This window comes from Pipistrellus hanaki (genome assembly GCF_964339955.1).
Source record: "Pipistrellus hanaki genome assembly, chromosome: 2".
In the NCBI taxonomy this organism is placed as follows: domain Eukaryota; kingdom Metazoa; phylum Chordata; class Mammalia; order Chiroptera; family Vespertilionidae; genus Pipistrellus; species Pipistrellus hanaki.
Window position 1 is genome coordinate 192,054,010 of NC_140504.1, and position 20,926 is coordinate 192,074,935.

A 20,926-nucleotide genomic window follows, 5' to 3' on the forward strand; every position below is an offset into this window, starting at 1 on the left:
CAGGCACTGGCCCTTTAAGACACTCAAACTTGGGAAGGTCTTGGGGGCATCAGCGAGTCCTGAGGGCCTCCTGGCCCTTTCCAAACCTCTAGGGACTTCCTCTCCCTTCTTTCCAAGAAGGTAGCCCGGCCCTGGCCGCTTTGGCTCAGTGGATAGAGCGTTGCCCTGCAAACTCAGGGGTCCCAGAGTCCATTCTGGTCAAGGGCATGTACCTTGGTTGCGGGCTCATGCCCAGTAGGGAATGTGCAGGAGGCAGCTGATCGATGTTTCTAACTCTCTATCCCTCTCCCTTCCTCTCTGTAGGGAATTAATGGGATATATTAAAAAAAAAAAAAAAAAAAAAAAAAAAAAAAAAGCAGCCACAGCAGCTAGCCCTGCCCCTTTAAAGACATTCCTGGGGGCGTGGTTTGGGTGACGTCAGCTCGGGGCATGAATGAACAGGAGCCGGTTCTCACCCAACTTCCATTAAGGATTGGGGCAGGAGGTGCTGAAGTTGCGCGCGGGCCGCGGGCGGGAGCGGAACACCGGAGCCGGCTTGCGGGCGTGCGGGAGCCGGGCAGGGGTCAGGCCGAGAGCGAGGAGCGTGGCATGGAGCGACGGAGGCCCCGGACCTGCCTCGCCCTGCTGTGGGGCTGCGTGCTGGTCGCCGCCGCGGCGCAGGGCAAGGAAGGTGAGTGTGTGTGCGCGGCGGCGCCCCGGCCCGGCTGCCGGCTTCCCGGACCCCGGCGCCTCCCCGAGCCCCGTGCGCCCCGCCGCGCGCAACTTTGGGGACCGACCCGGCGCCGCCCAGTCCCGGAGCGCTGGGGTCGGGAGGCGCGTGGGCCGCGACTGGGACAAACCCGGGACCCCCCTCCCGCACCCGGGGTTCTGGAAGCCGAGGGGCAGCGGCCCGGGAGCGCGGGGCTCGGAGGCCGCGGAGAAGGGAGCGAGGCGCGCGGGCCACGCGGTGGCAGCCCCGGCGCCGGTTCGGGGACGCATCCCGGCGGGGGCGCCGGGGGGTCCCTTGGAAAAGGGGGCGTCGGAAGGGCTTTCGGGGCGCGGACTCGGCTTCTTGGTGATCTGAAGTCACTAACCCGTTTGCTCCGATGTTGCGGAGAAGGCATTCCTGTGAAGGCCCCTCATTTTGGGGAGGGGGCTCCTGGGCCGGCGGGGAGCACTCTGCCGAAGCCCCTGCTCCTTAGATTTTCTCCACCCCCCCACCCCCCTTTCTGCCTCCAGTCTGGGAAGAGGGCAGGGAGGGAGTTTCGGGTCAGTCTGCCCACGCATAGCCTTTCCCCCTCCCCACTCCGCGCTCCCAGGCGCACTCACTCCGGGGCGCGGGGCACAGGTTCGCGGCCGCCGGTGCCGGCAGGAAGTCCCAAAGCCAGGCGTTCTGAGCTGAGCCAGCCCGGGGTGACTCAGAACGGGGAAATGCGGCAGGTGGGGGCGCGGCCCCGAGGTGTGGAGCCGTCACCCCGGGGCCACCGGGGAGTGCGGGCACCCGAGGCCGGGCACTGAATCACCCACCCCGCCCCGCGCTCCCCGCGCCGCGCTGGGTGCGGGGCCCCCGGCCGCCCCGGCGGGGAGGAGTATGTGTGTGTGTGTGTGTGTGTGTGTGTGTGTGTGTGTGTGTGAGTGGGAGGGGCGTTGCTCCGCAGCCGTGGTCGGGGAGAGGATGGGGGCTCCTGCCCGCGGCCCGGGACCTTCCTGTCCACCCCGCAGAGGCGGCTTCTGCTCCCAGTGGCGAGTAGAGCTTTCCGCGCCGGCCCGGGCCGAGGCTCCCGCGGCTCCGCCAGGGGGAAGTGCGGAGGAAGCCCTGGCCGGCGAGAAGTTTCCTTGAGCCGTGCCTCCGTTTTCCGCCTCCCCAGCGGAGGTCAGAGGTTTTGCTCCTGCGTGTTGGGGGCTGGGGCTGGGGCTCTGGGGGTGGAGGTGTGGGGTGGCATTCTGTCCCAGTCTCTGGGTCAGCCTAGGCTGCTGGCTCCAACTCGCAGGAGGGAATGGATGGCAGGGATTTCTCTGGCCCTCGATGCGCCCACCCCCACCCCCTCAGCGTTTGGTCCTCCCCCTTCCTTGGGGACTGCGGTTGCAGAGAAGGGGAGAGACAGCTGGAATCACTACAGCCCCTTTTCAAAGGCGGCCGTGGGGGCTGGGGGATTAGGCTGCACCGGCGCTGCTGGGTGATTGTTATCCCGCAGCGGCCTTGTCCCCGCGCTCCCACGTGGAGCCCTCGCCAGCCTGAGTGGCTTCCATCGGCTGGGGGAGGGAAGGGGTTTGGGGCAGAGTCCTGGGATGGGGGACTATTTATCTGTAGGCTCCTGGAGTCCCTTGGAGTCTCCCGTAGGGAGTTGAGCCTTGGGGTGGGGTGTGGTGGAGGGACGGATGGCCCAGATGGCAGCTGCTGGTGTGTTATGTTTTGGGGGATCTGCCTAGGGGTGGGTTGGGGGTGAGAGAAGGACACACATGTCCCCTTCTCCCTTAACCCGGGCTGCCGCTCAGTTCCGTGCTTCCTTCTCCCCCCACTCCCCGTGGGTAGCAGCCAGGCTGCATTTGGAGTCTCAGATGGAACCTGCTGGATTCTCAGAAGTCACTGAATCTTTGCCACAGGAGAAACTGAGGGAGGGCCCTGTGCACAGCGAGGGTCAGGTCCGAGCATCTGGCTCCTTGGGCTGCCAGCGCTCGGGGCCCCTTGCCTGGTGGTTTCACGGTGGATTTTCCGGGGAAGTGGGAAGAGCTGGGCAGGGGTGTGGGGCTGCTGGCTTGAGGTGCTGATGCAGGGGTCTTCAAACTACGGCCCGCGGGCCACATGCGGCCCGCAGAGGAGTCTGATCCGGCCCGCCAGGTTTTTTGGGCAGTGAGCGCAGCCGAGGTGTTACAGTAGGAATTAGTAGTTCATATAGTCCGGCCCTCCAGCTCTCTGAGGGACCGTGATCTGGCCCCCACTTTAAAAAGTTTGAGGACCCCTGTATGGGAAAAGGCCTGGCGAGTGCTCAGGAGGCCTGGAAAGCCCTTGGCTTCTTGATTCTGTAGGAGCTCAGCTCTATCTCCTTCCCTTTTCTTCACACCCCCCCCTCCCCCCCCCCCCCCAGCCAGTCTTGGTTGCAGAGAGATGGGGAACAGGGAGGTGACGGGACGGGACGGGGAGGGGAGTGGGGGGTAGAATTGCCTTGGGACCTGCAAAGGTGACACTGATGCCAGAACTTAAGTTGCAGGAGGCTTTCCTGGCGGTGGAGGAGGGACCCAGGGCTCCTGGCTGAGCCCCGCCCAGCCCAGGCCCTCTTTGGGGGCATCGAAGGCCCCCCCCCCCCCCCCGCTTCCAGGGAAGCAGGTGCCTCAGCCCTGGAAGAGCAGGTGGAGGACAGCGGGGCTGGGCTCCCGTTCCCGGTGATCGGTCAGAGGGAATTTCCCGGGAGGGGGCTCCTTCCTGAGTGAAGGCTTTTTCCTCCTCAGATTGACCCCTGTGATACTTCCAGAGCCAGGCCTGAGGGGTGGAAGGGGAACCCCGCTCTGGCAGGGGTTGTGGGGTTCCCGCTGTGTCAAGCGAACCCTTCAGAGCCTGGGAGCCATGAGCCCCCTTCCTTGGCATGGGAGGCGGGTGTGCGCTCACCATTGTCCTGGCAACGCCCCCCCCCCCCCCTTCCCCCCAGCTGCAGCCAGGAACCTCCGATTTCTTCCTGTGTAGCCCAAACATTCCATTTGCAGAGGAGTTAGTGAATTTTCCAAGCCCGGGCCCTGGGCATGTCTGAACAAATCCCTGCCCATCCCCCCTCCCCCCCCTCCCCTCCCCTCATGGTCCTGGGGCAGGTGCCACCTCATATTCCCTCGCCCCTGCCCCTCACTCCTGTCCGGGCTACTGGGCTCTTCCTCGGGTCAGACGGCAGTGCCTCACACCCAGGGGAGCGGGCAGTCTTACCTTGGGGCAGGGTTTCGAAGACTTGTCGGGTCCCTGGTTTGGCCACCCCCGGCACCCATCTCTGACCCAGGCCCCTCTGTTCCCTGCTGCCGGAGTTCCGCCCTCTGGGGTCCAATTCCTCGGGCTCCGGGGCCCAAAGGCATGGGTGCTTGGTCCCTTACCTCTCCCCTTAGGGCTTTACCCTCTGGATGTGTGGACCTGTCTTAGGTCCCATGCCTCAGTTTCCCCAGTCTCCTTGCCCTCCAGGGTGGGTGGCACCCGTTGGCAGCTACCCCGGCTTTACTTGGAAGTGGAGGAGGAGCAGCACCCATTGGGCCTTGGCTGCAGCCGTTGAACCTGGCAGAGAGCCAGGGTGGATGGGTGGGAGCTGCCCACGGGCAGGGCCGGGTCTAGGGAAGCCCCTGGCGGCGAGCCCCTCCCTCAGGCTCAGAGGCCGCCCTGGGGCCAGCGTGGCCCCTCTGGGCCTGGAAGTCCCCTGCCAGGCTTTCCATCCCCGCTCCCACGGGCACCTGTGCGGGGCGGGGGCCAGGGGATGCGGGGCAGGGCAGCGGGAGCGACTTGCCTAAGGAGGGGACCTCGCCAGCTGTGTGTCTTTGAGCTCCTCCTCGAGGCTCCGTGGGTTCCGGGCTTTATCCCCCTGCTCTGTGGCTTCTGTGGTGGGAAGATCGGTTTCCAGACACCCCCTACCGGGTCCCCCTCCGCTCCCTGGAGCCGCTCCCACCTGTGAACAGCCCTCTCTCCTTGCAGGACCGCGAGGCGTGTGTGCACATATGTGTGAGCATACACGTGTGCTATGTGGTTTGAGAATGGGGCAGGAATAGATACCAGGGCCCCCAAGGCCCACGTGCCTGTGAAGTGCTGTCCAGAGGCCTTGGCCCAGGAAGCAGACAGGGCAGCGAGGTGTCACTTAACAGCTCAGCCTGACAGCCCCAGCCCTGCCCAGCTGCTGTCTCCCCGCTGGGCTAAGCTCTGTCCCGCTCTGCCCAGCTGGAGGCTGACCGAGAGGCTGGTGGCTGGAGCCGTGGCCGACGAGACAGGAGGCTTGTCCTCACGCGTTGACGGGGTCCCGTCCCTCCGCTGGGCCTCTGTTTCCCTGGATGTTGAGGGACAGGTCTCATGGATATGGTGACCCCGTACACTGGGGGGGTCTCTCTGGGCTGAAGAAGCCGACAAGGACTTGGGGTTCCTGGAGGACTCTGACCTTTCCCATCATGGCCTGACCTCCTGAGATACCCCCCCAGCTTACTGGCCTCCCCTCCTGTCTCTTCCAGTTGTTTTGCTGGACTTTGCTGCAGCCAACGGGGAACTCGGCTGGCTCACGCACCCATACGGCAAAGGGGTAAGCTTCGGGGTCGGGCGGGGGCATGGGAAGGGGGGCGCTGAGACCCAGGGAGCATGAGGCCAGTCTAGATCAAACAGCTCAGCCAGGGTTCATACTCAGTGTCCTGCTTCTCACACCACTTGCAGGGAGACATCCCAGGGTGGGCTGGGGACCAGGAGGTGGGAGGGTGAAAGATGGAAAGAGCGGGGAGACAGCTGAAGGGACACTTGGGAGTTCCCTTTAGCCTAAGGCTGGGAGGGGTGGTGGCAGCCGCCCTGGGCTTGGATACCCCCAGGGCCGGGGGTCAGGGGGGACTGTCTTGGGAGGGAAAGGGTTAAAGGCCCCCCTGTGTTCCAGGTCCCAGCCCAGGAGGTGCGGGTGCGGGTGCGGGAGAGACAGGGAACAGTGCTCCCAGGTGCCCGCAGCCCCTGCCTGGGAAAAGGATCAAGTTCCTTTCTGCTCCCGCAGCTGCTGCTCCCCCTTCCTGCTCGGGGCTGAGTTGGTTTTGCCTCATCCCCATCCAAGCTGTCTCCCCTCTGCCCTGGCCTGTGATGACCCAGTCTGGAGGGCAAGACGCTGGGGTCCTTTCTCCAGACCTGGGCATCCCTGCCATGCGGTCTCGAGGAAGACATTGCTGCTCCCGGGGCCTCAGTTTGCCCTGCTGTACAATGGGCCCTTGCTGAGTTTGTCCTGGGGCCCGGAGCCACGGAGAAGTGTGTCTCCAGGGGGCTGGCGGGGACAGCTCCCACCCCTGGAAAGATGTGCGTGAGTGAGGTGCTTGGCCCCGGTCCCCTGAGCTTCGAGGAGGCCTGGATGGTCACTCTAGCGGATTTCCTGGATCCTGGAATGTCCAGCTGGGAGGCATCTCAGATCATTTCATCTAACCTAGTCATTATGCCGACTGGGAAACCGAGGCCCGAGGGCATTGGAGGCCTTGGGTTCTGTCAACGGTGCGGCCCAGGCTTCTTTCCTCAGCCCCCCTGCTTTCATTCCTTCATGCACTCATTCATTCCGCAAGTACTTTCCCGAGTACCTACTCTGTTCCAGGCAGGCCCTGTGCATACAGAAATGCATTAGACCCAGTCCCCACCCCAAGGGGCTCAGAATCTAGTGTGGGAGCCGGATGTAGGTGTCACCACGTAGGTGCCAAGTACTTCGACGCGGGGGACGGGAGACTGGGAGCCAGAGAGGGGCCCGTGGCCCAACCTTGGTCCAACCTGGGACGTCTTCCTGGAGGAGGCCACGCTATGTGCTGAGGAGGGAAGAAGACGCGCTCGTCTGTCCCAAAGCCCAAACCTAGATGATGGGAGGTCAGCCATGGTTTCTGGCTTAGCCTCTCCCCCTGCCGCTCACACGCGCACACCGTGAAGAAGAATAATGACGACGATGATGTTGATAATGCTGATGACACAGCTCTTTCATCTTACCCTGCCGGGCAGCGTGCTCAGCAGTCTGTAGACATTCTGTCATTTGCCTGACACCAGTTCTGTGGGCTAGATCTTGTCCCCAGTCTACAGATGTAGACTCGGAGGCTCGGAGAGAGCTTCAGTGCTCCCCGTGAGGTCACATGGAGTCCTCCCCCTTCTTCTCTCCCCCCCCCCCCCCCTCAGTCTAATACAGAGGTTCAGCACCCTGACATTGGGCTCCGAAACAACAGGGGACAGCTCCCTGGCTCCCTCGGTACTTCTAGTGTGTGGGGGTGACACGGAGCACCTCTCTGGGCCTCAGTTTCCTTCCCTGTAGGATGAGGATAGCGAGAACCACCCGGGCATTGCCTCTGCGCCTCGGTTCCACCCCCCCCCCCCCCCCCCGGGGCCTCCCCACACTAACTCGTTGGCCCCCACAGTGGGACCTGATGCAGAACATCATGGAGGACACGCCCATCTACATGTACTCCGTGTGCAACGTGGTGGCCGGCGACCAGGACAACTGGCTGCGCACCAACTGGGTGTACCGCGGCGAGGCCGAGCGCATCTTCATCGAGCTCAAGTTCACCGTGCGCGACTGCAACAGCTTCCCCGGCGGCGCCAGCTCCTGCAAGGAGACCTTCAACCTCTACTACGCCGAGTCGGACGTGGACTACGGCACCAACTTCCAGAAGCGCCAGTTCATCAAGATCGACACCATCGCGCCCGACGAGATCACCGTCAGCAGCGACTTCGAGGCCCGCCACGTGAAGCTGAACGTGGAGGAGCGCTCGGTGGGGCCGCTCACCGGCAACGGCTTCTACCTGGCCTTCCAGGACATCGGCGCCTGCGTGGCGCTGCTCTCCGTCCGCGTCTACTACAAGAAGTGCCCCGAGCTGCTGCAGGGCCTGGCCCGCTTCCCCGAGACCATCGCCGGCTCCGACGCCCCCGCCCTGGCCACTGTGGCCGGCATGTGCGTGGACCACGCCGTGGTCCCCCCTGGGGGCGAAGAGCCACGCATGCACTGTGCCGTCGACGGCGAGTGGCTGGTGCCCATCGGTCAGTGCCTGTGCCAGGAGGGCTACGAGAAGGTGGAGGACGCCTGCCAGGGTGAGTAATGGGAAAGGGGTGGCAGGGGAAGGGGGCTCTGGGGTGGAGCCTGTGATCCCAGGACTGGGGGATCTTGGTAAGGACATCCCTGCGCGGATGTGGTTCTCGTAGTGGAAACCGCAAAGTCTTCCTAGACTTCAGGTTGTTTTTTAAAAAAAAAAATTTTTTTTATTGATTTCAGAGAGGAAGGGGAAGGGGAGAGAGAGAAACATCAATCCCACAGGCCTCACACTGGGGATCAAGCCTGCATCCCAGGCACATGCCCCTGACCAGAATCGAACCTGGGACCCTCCAGTCTTCAGGCTGACGCTCTATCCACCCAGCCACACCAGCCTGGCTAGACTTCAGGTTTTTTTATTTCATTGAGAACGAATGAATTGTGAAACGAATGAATGGAGTCTAGTTTGGAGGTTACAAGCAAGGACTCCGGGTCAGGAATGCCTGGCTTCAAATCCCAGCTTTCTATTTATTTAGCTCTGTGACTTTAAGCCCATTCCTTAACCTCTCGGTGCCTGTGCTTTCTCACCTGTAAAGTGGAGGTGAACATAGTGCCCATCTTGTAGAGTTGTTATGATAATTAAATGACTTAATGCTCATAAACCGATTAGGTCAGTGTCTGACACGTAAGTGCTTTTACGTGTGATTGTTATTTTTGATTCATCCCACAAGAATATCTTGGGTATCTACTCCGTATAGATCAGCACTGTGGGCATCTAGTGCGGACCCAGGAACTAGTTCTATCTCACTGTGTGGCCTTAGGCAGGTCACTTAACCTCTCTGGGTCTTGAGCTCCTTTTTCGTACGTGGAGGTAAGCGATTTGGACTCAGGATTCACATCCCCTTGGTTTCTCAGAAAAATTATCTGGGAGCTTTGGAGAAATGCCTCTGGTGTTGGGGGAAAGGTGGAAGGAAGATAGAAGATCTGTGTGCCCCCTCTCTTCACCTGACCCTCCACGGGCCATAGACCCAGATGCTGTCACAGGGGCTTCTACTGATGGCAAATCAAACCAGAGAGGAGGCCAGTGAACCTAGGCATTCTGGGCTTTGGTGAGCTCACGTGGGGCGGCTGTGGCTTGGCACGGCCAGGGCCTGTGACAGCGGAAATCGCTACGGCAACATGGCCTTTTTTCAGCGGGCGATTTTTTTTCTTCTGGAAACGGCTGTGGGGCAGGGCATTTGTGGAATGCAGGCCGACCTTTGGAAGGCCAGCTCATCCCCTTTCTCTGGGCGCTTCTCTGCTGAGGTACGCGGGGCGTTGAGAAATTGGGGATTGAGTCCATGCCGTTGCACATCCCCCCTGGGTGACCTTGGGTAAATCTCTATTCCTCTCTGGCCTTTCCATGTCAATAAAATGCGGAGTTCACGTGTTACCGCTGACCTGGTACCTGGATTTTAGCCACAGGTCCTGCAGCCTGGGAAGTGGGGTGACGTGTCGGAGGAGCCTGGAGCCCTTTCTGACAGGCCCCCCTTGCCTCCTGAGACAGATCCTCAGGAGCCTGCCTAACACAGCCCGCAAACCCTGGTCCCTGGTCGGGAAGTTCCCTGAGAGCCTCTCAGGCCACAAGCCTGTGGTGCGGTCCCTGTTCTGGCCGTTCTCAGCACCCCGTTGTCCTCCCAGCTCCCCTCTGCTGAGTGAGGCGGCCCCTGGTTTAGGTGACCTCAAGTGCACGCTCCCAGTTTCAGACAATGACGAGGGGGTGGGGTGGGGGGGCTGAGGCAGCCCAGTGGGTTGAGCAGACTCCTCCCACATGACATCCTCACACAGGAATGCGGGGGTGGGGGTGAGGGGCAGCTGAAAACTTTCCACAGGCTGGTGATTCAGGCCCTGGAGAGATAAGTGGATGGTTAGGACTGGGGTGGGGTGTGGGGGGGTCTCCAGCCAGCAGGGCAGCCTTCCCTCCCCCAGAGGTGGGGGGGGGGGTCAGGATTCTGGCAGGCTTTGTTTGTGAAGAGCTAGCAAGCCCCGGGTAAGGAGGACTGGTTTCCGAGAGCGAAATCTTGGACTCTGCCGGTGGGTCCCTCTCAACTGTCAGCCACCTGTTGCCTGCTTTTCCCTCTTCGGGATCCTTCTTCCAAAATTCCCGTCAGTGCTCAGGGGTCCTCTCGATGGCTGTGAGCCTGCAGCCTGGCTTCCCGGTCTCCCTCCAGGCTTTTCCTGGCAGCCCCTGACCATGATGCCGATGGAGAGAGTAACAGTACCTTTCACAGACAAGTGCTCTCCGAGGGCAGGCACCAGCCAGGCAAGCTCTTTATCCAGACACTCTTGCTGAGTTCACACCACCTTCCTGCCATTCCTTTAAAAAAAAAAAAAAAAAAAGAGCCAAAGCCGGTTTGGCTCAGTGGCAGAGCGTCGGTCTGCGGACTGGAAGGTCCCAGGTTCGATTCCGGTCAAGGGCATGTACCTTGGTTGCGGGCACATCCCCGGTGGGGGGTGTGCAAGAGGCAGCTGGTCGATGTTTCTCCCTCATTGACGTTTCTAGCGCTCTATCTCTCTCCCTTTCTCTCTGTTAAAAATCAATAAAATATATTTAAAAAAAAAAAAAAAGAAAAAAAAAAAAGAAAGAAAAAAAAATATATATAATTGATTTCAGAGAGGAAGGGAGAGGGAGAGAGAGATAGAAACATCCATGATGAGAGAGAATCATGGATTGGCTGCCTCCTGCATGCCCCCTACACTGGCAACCGAGCCTGCAACCCAGGGCATGTATCCTGAATGGGAATTGAACCGTGACCTCCTGGCTCATAGGTTGATGCTCAACCACTGAGCCACACCAGCTGGGCTGTACCATTCCCTTTAACAGTCAGGGACTTGCCTAGAGTCACACAGCGGAGATGTGGCTGCATCAGGGTTTGAATCCAGGCGGCGCAGCGGCATCCGGGCTAGAGGATGGATCAGGAAACGGGGCGGGAAATGACCAGTTCCTTTGGAATCCCTGACTCAGCTCTTGGCCTTGGGACCAGCTCTCAGGGCAACCCCAGGCTGGCAGGTCCTCGTGCAGGAGAGGGGGTAGTCAGGGGGGTGTTGACTGCGCATGTTGAGGGAGAAATTGAGAGAGTGTCCTCTGTTCCTGATGGGAGGACCCTGTTGACCTGGATTCCCCCCCTTGGAGCTTGTATAGATGACAATCTGTGCCCAGAAAAGGGGCGTGGGTACCCCGAGGTCACCTAGCAGCTGGTCCAGGTTATTCCCAAGGTTTGGTTCTCCTCAGGGGTCTTTCCCCAGGAAGCCCCGAGCTCAGGAAAGAGTTAAGCGGACGGCGGAAGGAGGCACCTCCCAGGTGCGGTGTCGGACAGGTGGGCACGCTGCCCGGAGAGCTCCCGTGAGCTATGTGAGGAATGAGCCAGCTTCCCTCCGGCACCCCGCCCCCGGCCCCGCCTGGAGGACAGTGGAGTCACTCAGGCTGACCCGCATCTCCCCTGGGGCGGCTTTGTCTCCCTCTCGGCTCCGCTTCCTGTGCTGGCATTGGCCGCCGGGCTGGCGGGCCCCCGGCTGGCGCCTCGGCCAGGGGACTGCTGGCCAGGTGAGCAGGTGGCCAGCGGCTTTGGCCAGAGGCTCAGCCCGGCAGCTGGGAGGCCAGAGCTGGTGGGGGGAGGGAGGGGGATTTGGGAATTCCCTCCTTGGAGACTCCTGCTCCCTTACGGGGCTCAGGACCTCGGGAATGTCCCCTCTCTACCTTAGTTTCTCTATTCCTGTCCATAGGGACACCCATGCCAGACACCATGCTAAGCATTTCATAAGCAAGGTTTTCTTCCGTCTTCACCAACAACCCAGAGGGGCCGAGGATTTTATTCCCACGTTACAGAGGAGGAGACTGAGGCCAGAGAATGGGAACAGTGACCCAAAGAGCTGGGGCCTAGAATGAGGAGGGCGGCACATTGTCCCCAATTGCCCCTGGTCAGTGTCCTTCCAACTGTAGCTGGTGACCTTGGTGGGTCCCCTCTGGGCCTCAGGGCCCAGGGTCCACTCCTGTGACTCTGTGTGTGCTGTGGCTCAGGCTGAGAACCTGAGCTGCTCTGCCAGACTGTGGACCATGGGACCCCACCGTGTGCCGAGGAGCAGGGTCCTAGCACTGGCACCCCCAGTGGGCCCAGCCTCGTCCGGGGTCCGTAGCTGAAGGGAGGCATCCCCTGGGCACAGAGGCTCCGGTGGAGGTGGGTCTTGGGCAGGTGGCCCTGGGCCTTGGCAGGAGCCCTGCTTTGTCAGGACATGGCTGGGGGCTCTGGGGGCCACCGGGCCTCAGCCCTTGGCCTCCCAACCCCCCTCTCCATACCCTGTCTGCCCCACCCCTCAGCTCACACTGGGGCAAATTCAGGTGCTGGCAGCTCCTTGGGAGCGGCCCCTCCCTCCCTCCTTCACCGGAGGTTAGTGGGTCCCCAGAACGGAAGGAAGGAAGGAAGGAGGTGAGGGAAAGCAAACAGAAGATAAAAGGCTGGTGGTGGGGAGAGAGCAGGAAGCTGGGAGGCTGGGGGTGGAGGGAGCCTTGCTTATCACGGCCGGGTGGAGGAATGCCCCCAAGATAATGCCCCAGAGCGTGCGTGCGTGTGTGTGTGTGTGCGTGTGCGTGTGTGTGTGTGTGTGTGTGTGTGTGAAAGCGTCAGGTGCTGGCAGCAGTCACCTTGCGGGCAGCAGCTGGGGCCATGGGGGACACCTGCTTCTGTGGGGACCCCCAGGGCCCGGAGCTATCCGGTTCCCTCATTTGCTGGGTTAGTGACTCTGGGTTGCCTCTGGCTGCCTGTGAGGGCAGGAGGCAAAGCCCGCACTCTGCCTTCGTGGGCGGAGGTCACGCCAGCTGGGCACGGCTCGAGGAGGTGACGGCCCCAGGGGAATTGCTGCGGTGACCTCCTGACCCTGTGACCTCCCCACCGCTGGCCTGAGAGGCGGTTGGGCCCGAGGAGAGGAGCTCTGCCAGGGGCTGGATTTGCGTCACGCCAGAGGGCGTCTGTCCCTGAGTCACCCCACGCTGCCACCTGAGGGGCGGGTATCGGGAACTGGAAAAACTGGGGTACGGCCCAGGGTGCAGCCACCGTGCCCCAGTTCCCCTGCTCAGAGCGATACGGGCCTGTCAGGTGAGTGGGGCCAGGGAAGGTCTCGGCAGGTGTGCCGAAGCCAGGTGCATGCCAGGCAGCTAGGCAGGTGGATGCCCTAGCACGCCATCCCCACAGGGTCTCCCTGGGCATCGAAACACTGCTCACTCCTTGGTCCTAGACCGTGTGTTTAATGTGCACGTTGTAGGTTTTGCCATTTACTCATTCATTCATTCATTCATTCATTATCTCTCCATCCATCCAGCCCACACATAGTAGCTAAGCACCTACTGCGTGCCAGCCCCTCTGCTGGGCCCTCAGACTCAGAACACTTGGACTCCCTTCCGGCTCTCCAGGAGCTGCCAGTCTCATGAGGCTCCTAATGTGAGCAGAAATAATCCCAGCCGGAGCACGCCAGCCAGGCCGTGAACGCCCCGGGAGCAGAAATGGTGTTCACCTCTCGCCGTGGTCTCCCGGCACCCAGCGTTGTGCCCGTGTAGGAAGTGCTCCGTGTCTGTTTGGTAAATAGGAGATTGAGTAATGGATGCCCTCCTGGGGCAGACAGGGAGCCAGCAGCTGGGCAGTGTGGAAGGGCTGTGCACAGGTGCTCTGTAAGAGCCAGCCAGGCTGGGTCACTGACGGATGCATAAGAACCTGCCGGTTGGCTAAGGGACAGGGAGCATTTTGGTATGTGCCTGTGTGTGTGTGTGTGTGTGTGTGTGTACACCCAGCGTGTGACCCCCTGTCCCCGCTCGCCGGCCCAGAATGCCAGGAAATCCAGTCGGGCAGAGTGAGGAAGGCCCAGGAGCCTGCCGGTGCCCTGCCCGTGAACTCCGAGGCCCCCCGCGCGCTCCGCGGCCCCGGGAGAGCCAGCCCCTCGGAGCGCGGTGGTGGGAGGAGGGGGCGGCGCATTCTGGTCAGGCAGGCACATGCCCCGTGGATGCCGCCTCTCCACCCTGTTATCTGGCACATCCGCAGCGGAAATCTCTCCAAATTCCCTCTTTCCTGCCGGCAGCGGGCGGGCCACCCCCAGGCTCTGGGGCCAGAGAATGGAACCCGACGCTTCCTCCCCTTGGCACAGGGCTGGGGGGCTGGGGCGCAGCCACGTGGGTGTGCAGTGTGGGGGCACGGTGGGGGGTTTGCAGGTGCCTGAAGCCTTGAGCAGAGCCAAGCCCGCACTGTGGAGGCTCATGGTCCCCCCTCAAAGCTCACCCCAGCCTGAGAGCCGGGACCGGAAAGGTGCGATTGAGATTCTAGGGGCCCTGAGCACCCCCCTCTGCTGGGACGAGGCCTCCTGCAGCGCCACTCGCCCAGGGGGTAGACCCCGGGCAGACACGTCCGAGCTTCTGGGGGAACTGAAATCCCAGGATAAACATGGCCCAGCTTTCTGGAGTCCCATTCTCACCCGAAGATTTGGGAGAGGAGGGAGCTGTTTTTGTCTTCTATGAGATATGAGGATGAATGCGTAATACCCAGGGGTTTCCCAAGGACGTTAGGACACTTGAAGGAGACTTTGGCCACCGCACCCCACCCCGGGTTTGATTCCGCCCTTCTCGTCCCAGAGGACATAAATGTGCCCAGTGTGAGAAGTCCTGTGTTGGGGACCCCCCGGCACCCCCTTTCCCAGCGGTTCTGAAGTCAGTCTTGGGATGCTCTGGCTGCGGACCAGGCCATCTCCGCTCGGGGCTTGTCCCAGAACACGGATCCCTCCTCTTCGCTCCGAATTGAGATGCTCGCGGGAAAGGAGAGGGGCCCAGAGTCCAGCATGCTGGGCTTAGGTTTTGTTTTTGTGTCCCGGGAGCTTGCTGAACGGGGGCAGGTTGTCTGCCTCTCTGCACCGCCATTTATTTCCCCGCCTCCACGCGGAGTGAGCGGTCGCAGTGCCCACGTTTAACAGGCTTATCGTGAGGACTGAACGAATGTCAAGCGCAGGAAGTCGTTGCAGGCCGTGAGGAACTGGGTGTTCTTAGAGTCCTCTCCCCCGACCCCTGTTCCGGTCCCACCTCTGCTTACACAGGGGACGGGGCAGGAGGGAGACTTGGGCAGTGCCAATCGGGCTGCACCATTATTCTCTACATCAAACCTTCCGTGTCTCGTGGGCCTGGCGTTAACGGCCTTTCTCAATCTGGTTCCCGGAGGCCTCCCAGCCTTTGTTGCCTGATGCCCCCACCATCGGTGCCCACAGAGCCACTCATGCTGTCTGTTAGTCTTGCTGTTTCTCACCCCTAATTCCTCCCGATATTTCTGCCCTACCGAACTCCTACTCAGCCTTTAAACCCCAGCCGAAATTTCTCCTCCCTGACTCCTCAGACCCCTGGCCAAGGTTGTTCCCACCCCTTTAGCCCGTTGCCCACCCCTTTATGGCAGACACTGTCACATGGTCCTGCTCCCTGTCACACCTCGGGCCCACGCCCACCCCGGGGGCCAGTGAGTGTTTGATCCACAGATAAGCCGAAGGAGGGCTCCGGGAGATGCCCCTCGGATGACCCCTCTCCACTCTGGCCACTTCAGGCCCTTGGGCAGCCCCACACAGTGGGCCTTGTGTCTGGGCAGCTTCCTGCCGGTGGGGCCGGGAAGGGGCTTGGGGCAGGGGCAGGAGAGGCCAGTGTGGGAAAAAAGGCATGGGAGTCAGGTGCCTGCGCCCCTCGCCGGCCTTGCCAGGACAGGGCCTACCAAACGGGGGAGGAAGAACCGCTTCCTGGCTGCCTTTGTGAGTCGGTTCAGGAAATGACTCGGGCCTGGAAACAGACCCAGAGAAAATGCTGGGGGCCTGGCCTTTCCTGCTCTCTGGCCGGCCAGCCCTGGAACGGAAGGACGGTCGGATCTGGGCGTGGGGGGAGCACCTGCAGGGTGGCATCCTGAGCTGGGGTGCCTGGCTGAACAGTGGAGGTGGTGGTGGTGGTGGTGGTGATAGTCATCAAAACAAACAGTGAAGACGACGCAGTTATTGCCCTGGGCAGCCTGACGTGCAGGCGGGGACCCGCCAGGCTGGTTTGCACAGATGAAAGGAGGTGCAGCAAGCTCTGTCCAGTGCTGAGCAGGGGTGAGAGAGGGCTCTAAGGAAGCCGAAGGGTGAGACGTGGGCCTTGAATGCCGAGCTCAGGGGCATGGCTCTTCTTGCAAGAGCCGGTGGTACGTGAGGCACAGGCTTAGAGCATGCAGAGAAGGTATTTCCTGTGTCCAGCATGAGACACTGTGTTCTCACATCGCAAGGCATTTCACCGTGAGAAAATAGGCCCATAGCGACTTAGGGACTTGCCGGGAGTCCCATGGCCAGTGAGTGGAAAGGTCGTTGCCGTGGGAACGGGTGGAACTGACCGATGTCTGTCCCTGTGCCCACCAGCCTGCTCGTCTGGATTCTTCAAGTCTGAGGTGTCCGAGGATCCCTGTTTGGAGTGCCCCGCACACACGCTGCCGTCCTCCGAGGGGGCCACGCACTGCGAGTGTGAGGAAGGCTACTTCCGGGCGCCGCAGGACTCGCTGTCCATGCCCTGCACGGGTGAGTGTGCAGCGGGTCCGGGAGGCTGACCGGCGGCCGGGGCCTGGTGGTGGACCTGTCCTGGGTTCGAGCTCTGCCCTCTGCCCTCTGCGCAGGCCCGCCCTCTCCCCCAAGCCACCTCACGGCCGTGGGCATGGGCGCCAAAGTGGAGCTGCGCTGGAAGGCGCCCCTGGACAACGGGGGCCGCGAAGACATCACCTACATGGTCACCTGCGAGCAGTGCCTGCCCGAGTCCGGCGAGTGCCGGCCCTGCGAGGCCAGCGTGCGCTACTCCGAGGCCCCGAGCAGGCTGACCCGCACCAGCCTGGTCGTCAGCGACCTGGAGCCCCACATGAACTACACCTTCGCCGTGGAGGCCCGCAACGGCGTCTCGGACCTGGTGGCCAGCCGCAGCTTCCGCACCGCCAGCGTCAGCATCAACCAGACAGGTGAGCGCCCGGCGGCGGCGGGCCCGGGGGGAGGGCCGCCGCCCAGGGCCCAGCTGAGTTCAGAGAGAGAGAGAGCAGCAGCCAGTAGTCAACGGCACAGTCTCTGGAGCCACTTCCCAGCTCGGTGACTGTGGGCACGGCACCTAACCTCCCTGAGCCTCGGTTTCCTCACCTGTGAAATGGGTGCCAGGGCTACTGAGAGGATGTAACACATCCTCCTGTGTGAAGCTCTTAGAACAGTGCCTGATCCATAGAGAGGCGAGAGCAGGAGTTTGCTTTTATTGTTGACGCATTCCTAAGTGCCCTCGGGGCTCTTGTGAGGAGCTAACTGTGTGGGGCCGGGGTCTGGGGATCTGTGCTTAGAGCTGGAAGTTCAGAATCCCAGGTGGGGGTTTAAAAACACTTGCCCCCCGACCCCTGGGTGGCTCCTCACACCCCTCCCCCGCCCGCTGTTCTGCCAGAGCCCCCCAAGGTGAAGCTGGAGGGCCGGGGCACCACCTCGCTGAGCGTGTCCTGGAGCATCCCCGTGCCGCAGCAGAGCCGCGTGTGGATGTACGAGGTCACCTACCGCAAGAAGGTAACTCGCCGAGGGCCGGGGAGGGGTGTCGTGGCCTAGATCCTCACCACACGGCACAGCCGTCCGGAGAAGCTCCATTCTGCAGATGGGGAAACTGAGGCCTGGGCTCTTCCTGAGTCACCTGTCCCAGGCCAGCACCGTGGAGATTTGGGGGAGGGGAGGCACAGCACAGCATTCTGGAATTCCCAGACGAGATAGCTGGGGGGGGAGGGAGAATCCAGATCTTGGGGATCAAGCCGACCCGGGTTTGAGTCCGGGTCATGCCTTTGCTGGCTGTGACCTTGAGCGAGCACTTGGCTTCTCTGAGCCTCAGTGTCCCCCTCCGTAAGGAGAGCATTGAGTTTGCTGCGTACGTGAGCTGAGCAGGGGTGGTCTCTGCGGGCAGAGCTGACGCCCCTGCCTGCCCTCACCATCTGCCTCTGCCCCCGCGCCCACCCCCAGGGCGACGCCAACACCTACAACGTGCGCCGCACCGAGGACTTCGCCGTGACCCTGGACGACCTGGTCCCGGACACCACCTACCTGGTCCAGGTGCAGGCGCTGACGCAGGAGGGCCAGGGCGCCGGCAGCAAGGTGCACGAGTTCCAGACGCTGTGTGAGTCGGGGGCCCGGGGCGGGAGCCAGGCCAGGGCCCTGACACGGAGCCGCTAGGACATCCCGAGGGGAGGAAATGGGTCCACAAACTCAGACACCCACCCTCTGGTCAGCCTGATTCTAGGGCAGCCCCGTGTGGGCTGACGGCTTGGGGAGGGGGCTGAACTGGGCGCTGGGGGAGGGGACCCCGTGATATTTGTTCAGAGTGGAAGGGAGGGGATCTGAGCTCTGGCATTGGCAGGCCCAGGTCAGATCCTGCATTATAGAAAGAGCCCCACACCCAGGAGTGCCTGCTGCATTCCCGGGGTCGGCCTTTTATTGCCCATCTGTGAAATGGGGATAAATGGCATTGTGACCATCACACGTAAAAATACCCAGCCTGTACTTCGGGTCCCTAAGGTGGGGTGCAACGGGGTGTGGAGTTTGGGGGGGGGAGGGCTTCCTTCTCATCCGCTGGTCTCCCCAACAGCCACGGAAGGATCTGCCAACATGGCGGTGATCGGCGGAGTGGCTGTGGGCTTTGTCCTGCTCCTGGTGCTGGCAGGGATCGGCGTCTTCATCCATCGCAGGTTCATTGTGGGACACGGAGGGGTGGGGGCCCCGGTTTCCCGTCTGGAAAACGGGCTGATAGGGATCTGCGCCTGCCGCGGGCGGGGGTGAAGGTGCCATGAGCTACGAAGGACACGGCGGGCGTCCTCTCGGCCTTGTTGTTAACCGTTAACGGTGTGTCCGCATTTCCTCTGGGCGCGCGGGCAGGAAGCGCCGGGGGAGCGCTAATGAGGAAAGCCCTCCTCGTGGCCGTGACGGGCACCGATCCCAAAGAGCGAGCCCACTTCTCGCTTCCTGTCTGCCCCGCCCCGGCCTGCCCTCCACCCTCTGCCCGCGGAGCAGGGCGCCGAGCACACGTAGGCCCCGCTCGGGTTCACTGCGGGGTCAGGAGGCTCCTGACCGGAGCGGCCGCTGACCCCTGTGTTGGGTTCCTGTGGGTTCTCAGGAGGAAGAGCCAGCGGGCCCGCCAGTCCTCGGAGGATGTTTACTTCTCCAAGTCAGGTGAGATGCCGCCCCCCGTGTCCCTCCCCCTGGTCCCACAGGCCCCCCGCCCCATCTCAGCCCGCAGCCCGGGCATCCCAGGACTCTCCCTGGGCAGCTCCGAGGGGCTGAGCCAGAAGCTCCATGTCCCATGTCCTGGTCCCGGTCCCCTGGCCCCTGGTCCCCTGGTCCCTGGTCCCTGGCCCCTGGTCCCTGGTCCCTGGCCCCTGGTCCCTGGCCCCTGGCCCCTGGTCCCTGGTCCTGTCACTTCCACTCTCTCCTTGAGGGCAACCCTTCCCAGGGACCCTCCCTGGCCTGTCGGTGACCAGCCCCTCCTCCCCCTCCAGAACAACTGAAGCCCTTGAAGACATACGTAGACCCCCACACGTACGAGGACCCCAACCAGGCCGTGCTCAAGTTCACCACCGAGATCCACCCGTCCTGCGTCACGCGGCAGAAGGTGATCGGAGCAGGTGAGGCCGGCGCGCCCGCGAGGGGCCAGCTGCGGGCTGGGAGTGCCCGGCCCTGGCTAACTGGGGTGCTCCCCCGCCTTGCCCGCCCGCAGGAGAGTTTGGGGAGGTGTACAAGGGGACGCTGAAGGCGTCTGGGAAGAAGGAGGTCCCCGTGGCCATCAAGACGCTGAAAGCCGGCTACACGGAGAAGCAGCGGGTGGACTTCCTCAGCGAGGCCAGCATCATGGGCCAGTTCAGCCACCACAACATCATCCGCCTGGAGGGCGTGGTCTCCAAATGTGAGGCTTGTCTCCCGTGAGGGGGGAGGAGGGGGGACCCTGGGGGGCCTGACCTACAGGGGGGTAGAGAGGGCTGCCCACCAAGACTATGATACAGGGGCTCTGTCCATAGCTGTACCCACCACGCCCCCATCTGTGCCCACACCCCCATCTGTGTGTCCCCTTACACCTGTGCCCACCCCCCCACTTGTGCCTCCTCCCCATTTGTGCCCCCCCATCCGTGCTGTCTGTCCCCTTACACCTGTGCCCACCCCCCCATTTGTGTCCCCCCATCTGTGCTGTCTGTCCCCTTACACCTGTGCCCACCCCCCCATTTGTGCCCCCCTCCATCTGTGCGCCCCCCCCCATCTGTGCTGTCTGTCCCCTTACACCTGTGCCTACCCCCTGCAGACAAGCCCATGATGATCATCACTGAGTACATGGAGAACGGGGCCCTGGACAAGTTCCTTCGGGTACGTGGGCGAACCGGGGCGGGCAGGGACCCTCGGCGGCGGGGTTGGGGGTGCCCTGCGGGGCTCCGGGTGGGCGGGCGGCTGAGGCCTGTGCTCTGGCAGGAGAAGGACGGCGAGTTCTGCGTGCTGCAGCTGGTGGGCATGCTGCGGGGCATCGCGGCCGGCATGAAGTACCTGGCCAACATGAACTACGTGCACCGCGACCTGGCCGCCCGCAACATCCTGGTCAACAGCAACCTGGTCTGCAAGGTGTCCGACTTCGGCCTGTCCCGCGTGCTGGAGGACGACCCCGAGGCCACCTACACCACCAGCGTGAGTGTCGGGGGCTGTGGCCACCGGGGTCCCTGGGCTGGAGGGTTCTCGCACCTGCTCAGCTGGGGCACGGGCCTCAGGAGGCAAGAGCACCCAGAGGGAGCACGGAGGACGGCCCCGCCCGCAAAGTCTGCAACAGTCCTGAGGCCGATGGGCGAGGACAGTGGTGACTGGGCCTGGGTCCCCTACAGGGTGGCAAGATCCCCATCCGCTGGACAGCCCCGGAGGCCATCTCCTACCGCAAGTTCACCTCGGCCAGCGACGTGTGGAGCTACGGCATCGTCATGTGGGAGGTGATGACGTACGGCGAGCGGCCCTACTGGGAGCTGTCAAACCACGAGGTAGGCCCCTCCTCCTCCCCAGCCCGGCCTGCCCTGAACTTAAAACTCTCCTCATTCCTGAGCCCCAAGGAGAGATTTGGGTGCCAATCTTCATCTGCTACAGACCATTCCTGGGTTTATTCAATCAGGTTTATTGAGGGCCTACTGTGTGCTAGCTAGGTCTTGTGCTGGGTTCCAGGTCCAGTCTCTTAC

The 20,926-nt window shown here is 62.4% G+C and overlaps 1 protein-coding gene across 1 annotated transcript in view; it reads left to right on the forward strand.

Annotated features, from left to right (window-relative positions):
- Positions 1-445: 445 nt before the first annotated feature.
- The window catches only part of EPHA2 (EPH receptor A2), a 28,625-nt gene continuing 8,144 nt past the window's right edge, over positions 446-20,926 (forward strand). The window contains exons 1-14 of the mRNA XM_084875301.1: positions 446-670; positions 5,161-5,228; positions 7,057-7,726; positions 16,095-16,250; positions 16,346-16,678; positions 17,140-17,255; positions 17,697-17,850; positions 18,319-18,418; positions 18,844-18,899; positions 19,226-19,351; positions 19,444-19,629; positions 20,020-20,081; positions 20,184-20,393; positions 20,585-20,734. Of these exons, the coding sequence (XP_084731427.1) occupies positions 589-670; positions 5,161-5,228; positions 7,057-7,726; positions 16,095-16,250; positions 16,346-16,678; positions 17,140-17,255; positions 17,697-17,850; positions 18,319-18,418; positions 18,844-18,899; positions 19,226-19,351; positions 19,444-19,629; positions 20,020-20,081; positions 20,184-20,393; positions 20,585-20,734 (2,469 nt within the window). The 5' untranslated portion in view covers positions 446-588. The remainder of the gene's footprint in view (positions 671-5,160; positions 5,229-7,056; positions 7,727-16,094; positions 16,251-16,345; positions 16,679-17,139; positions 17,256-17,696; positions 17,851-18,318; positions 18,419-18,843; positions 18,900-19,225; positions 19,352-19,443; positions 19,630-20,019; positions 20,082-20,183; positions 20,394-20,584; positions 20,735-20,926) is intronic.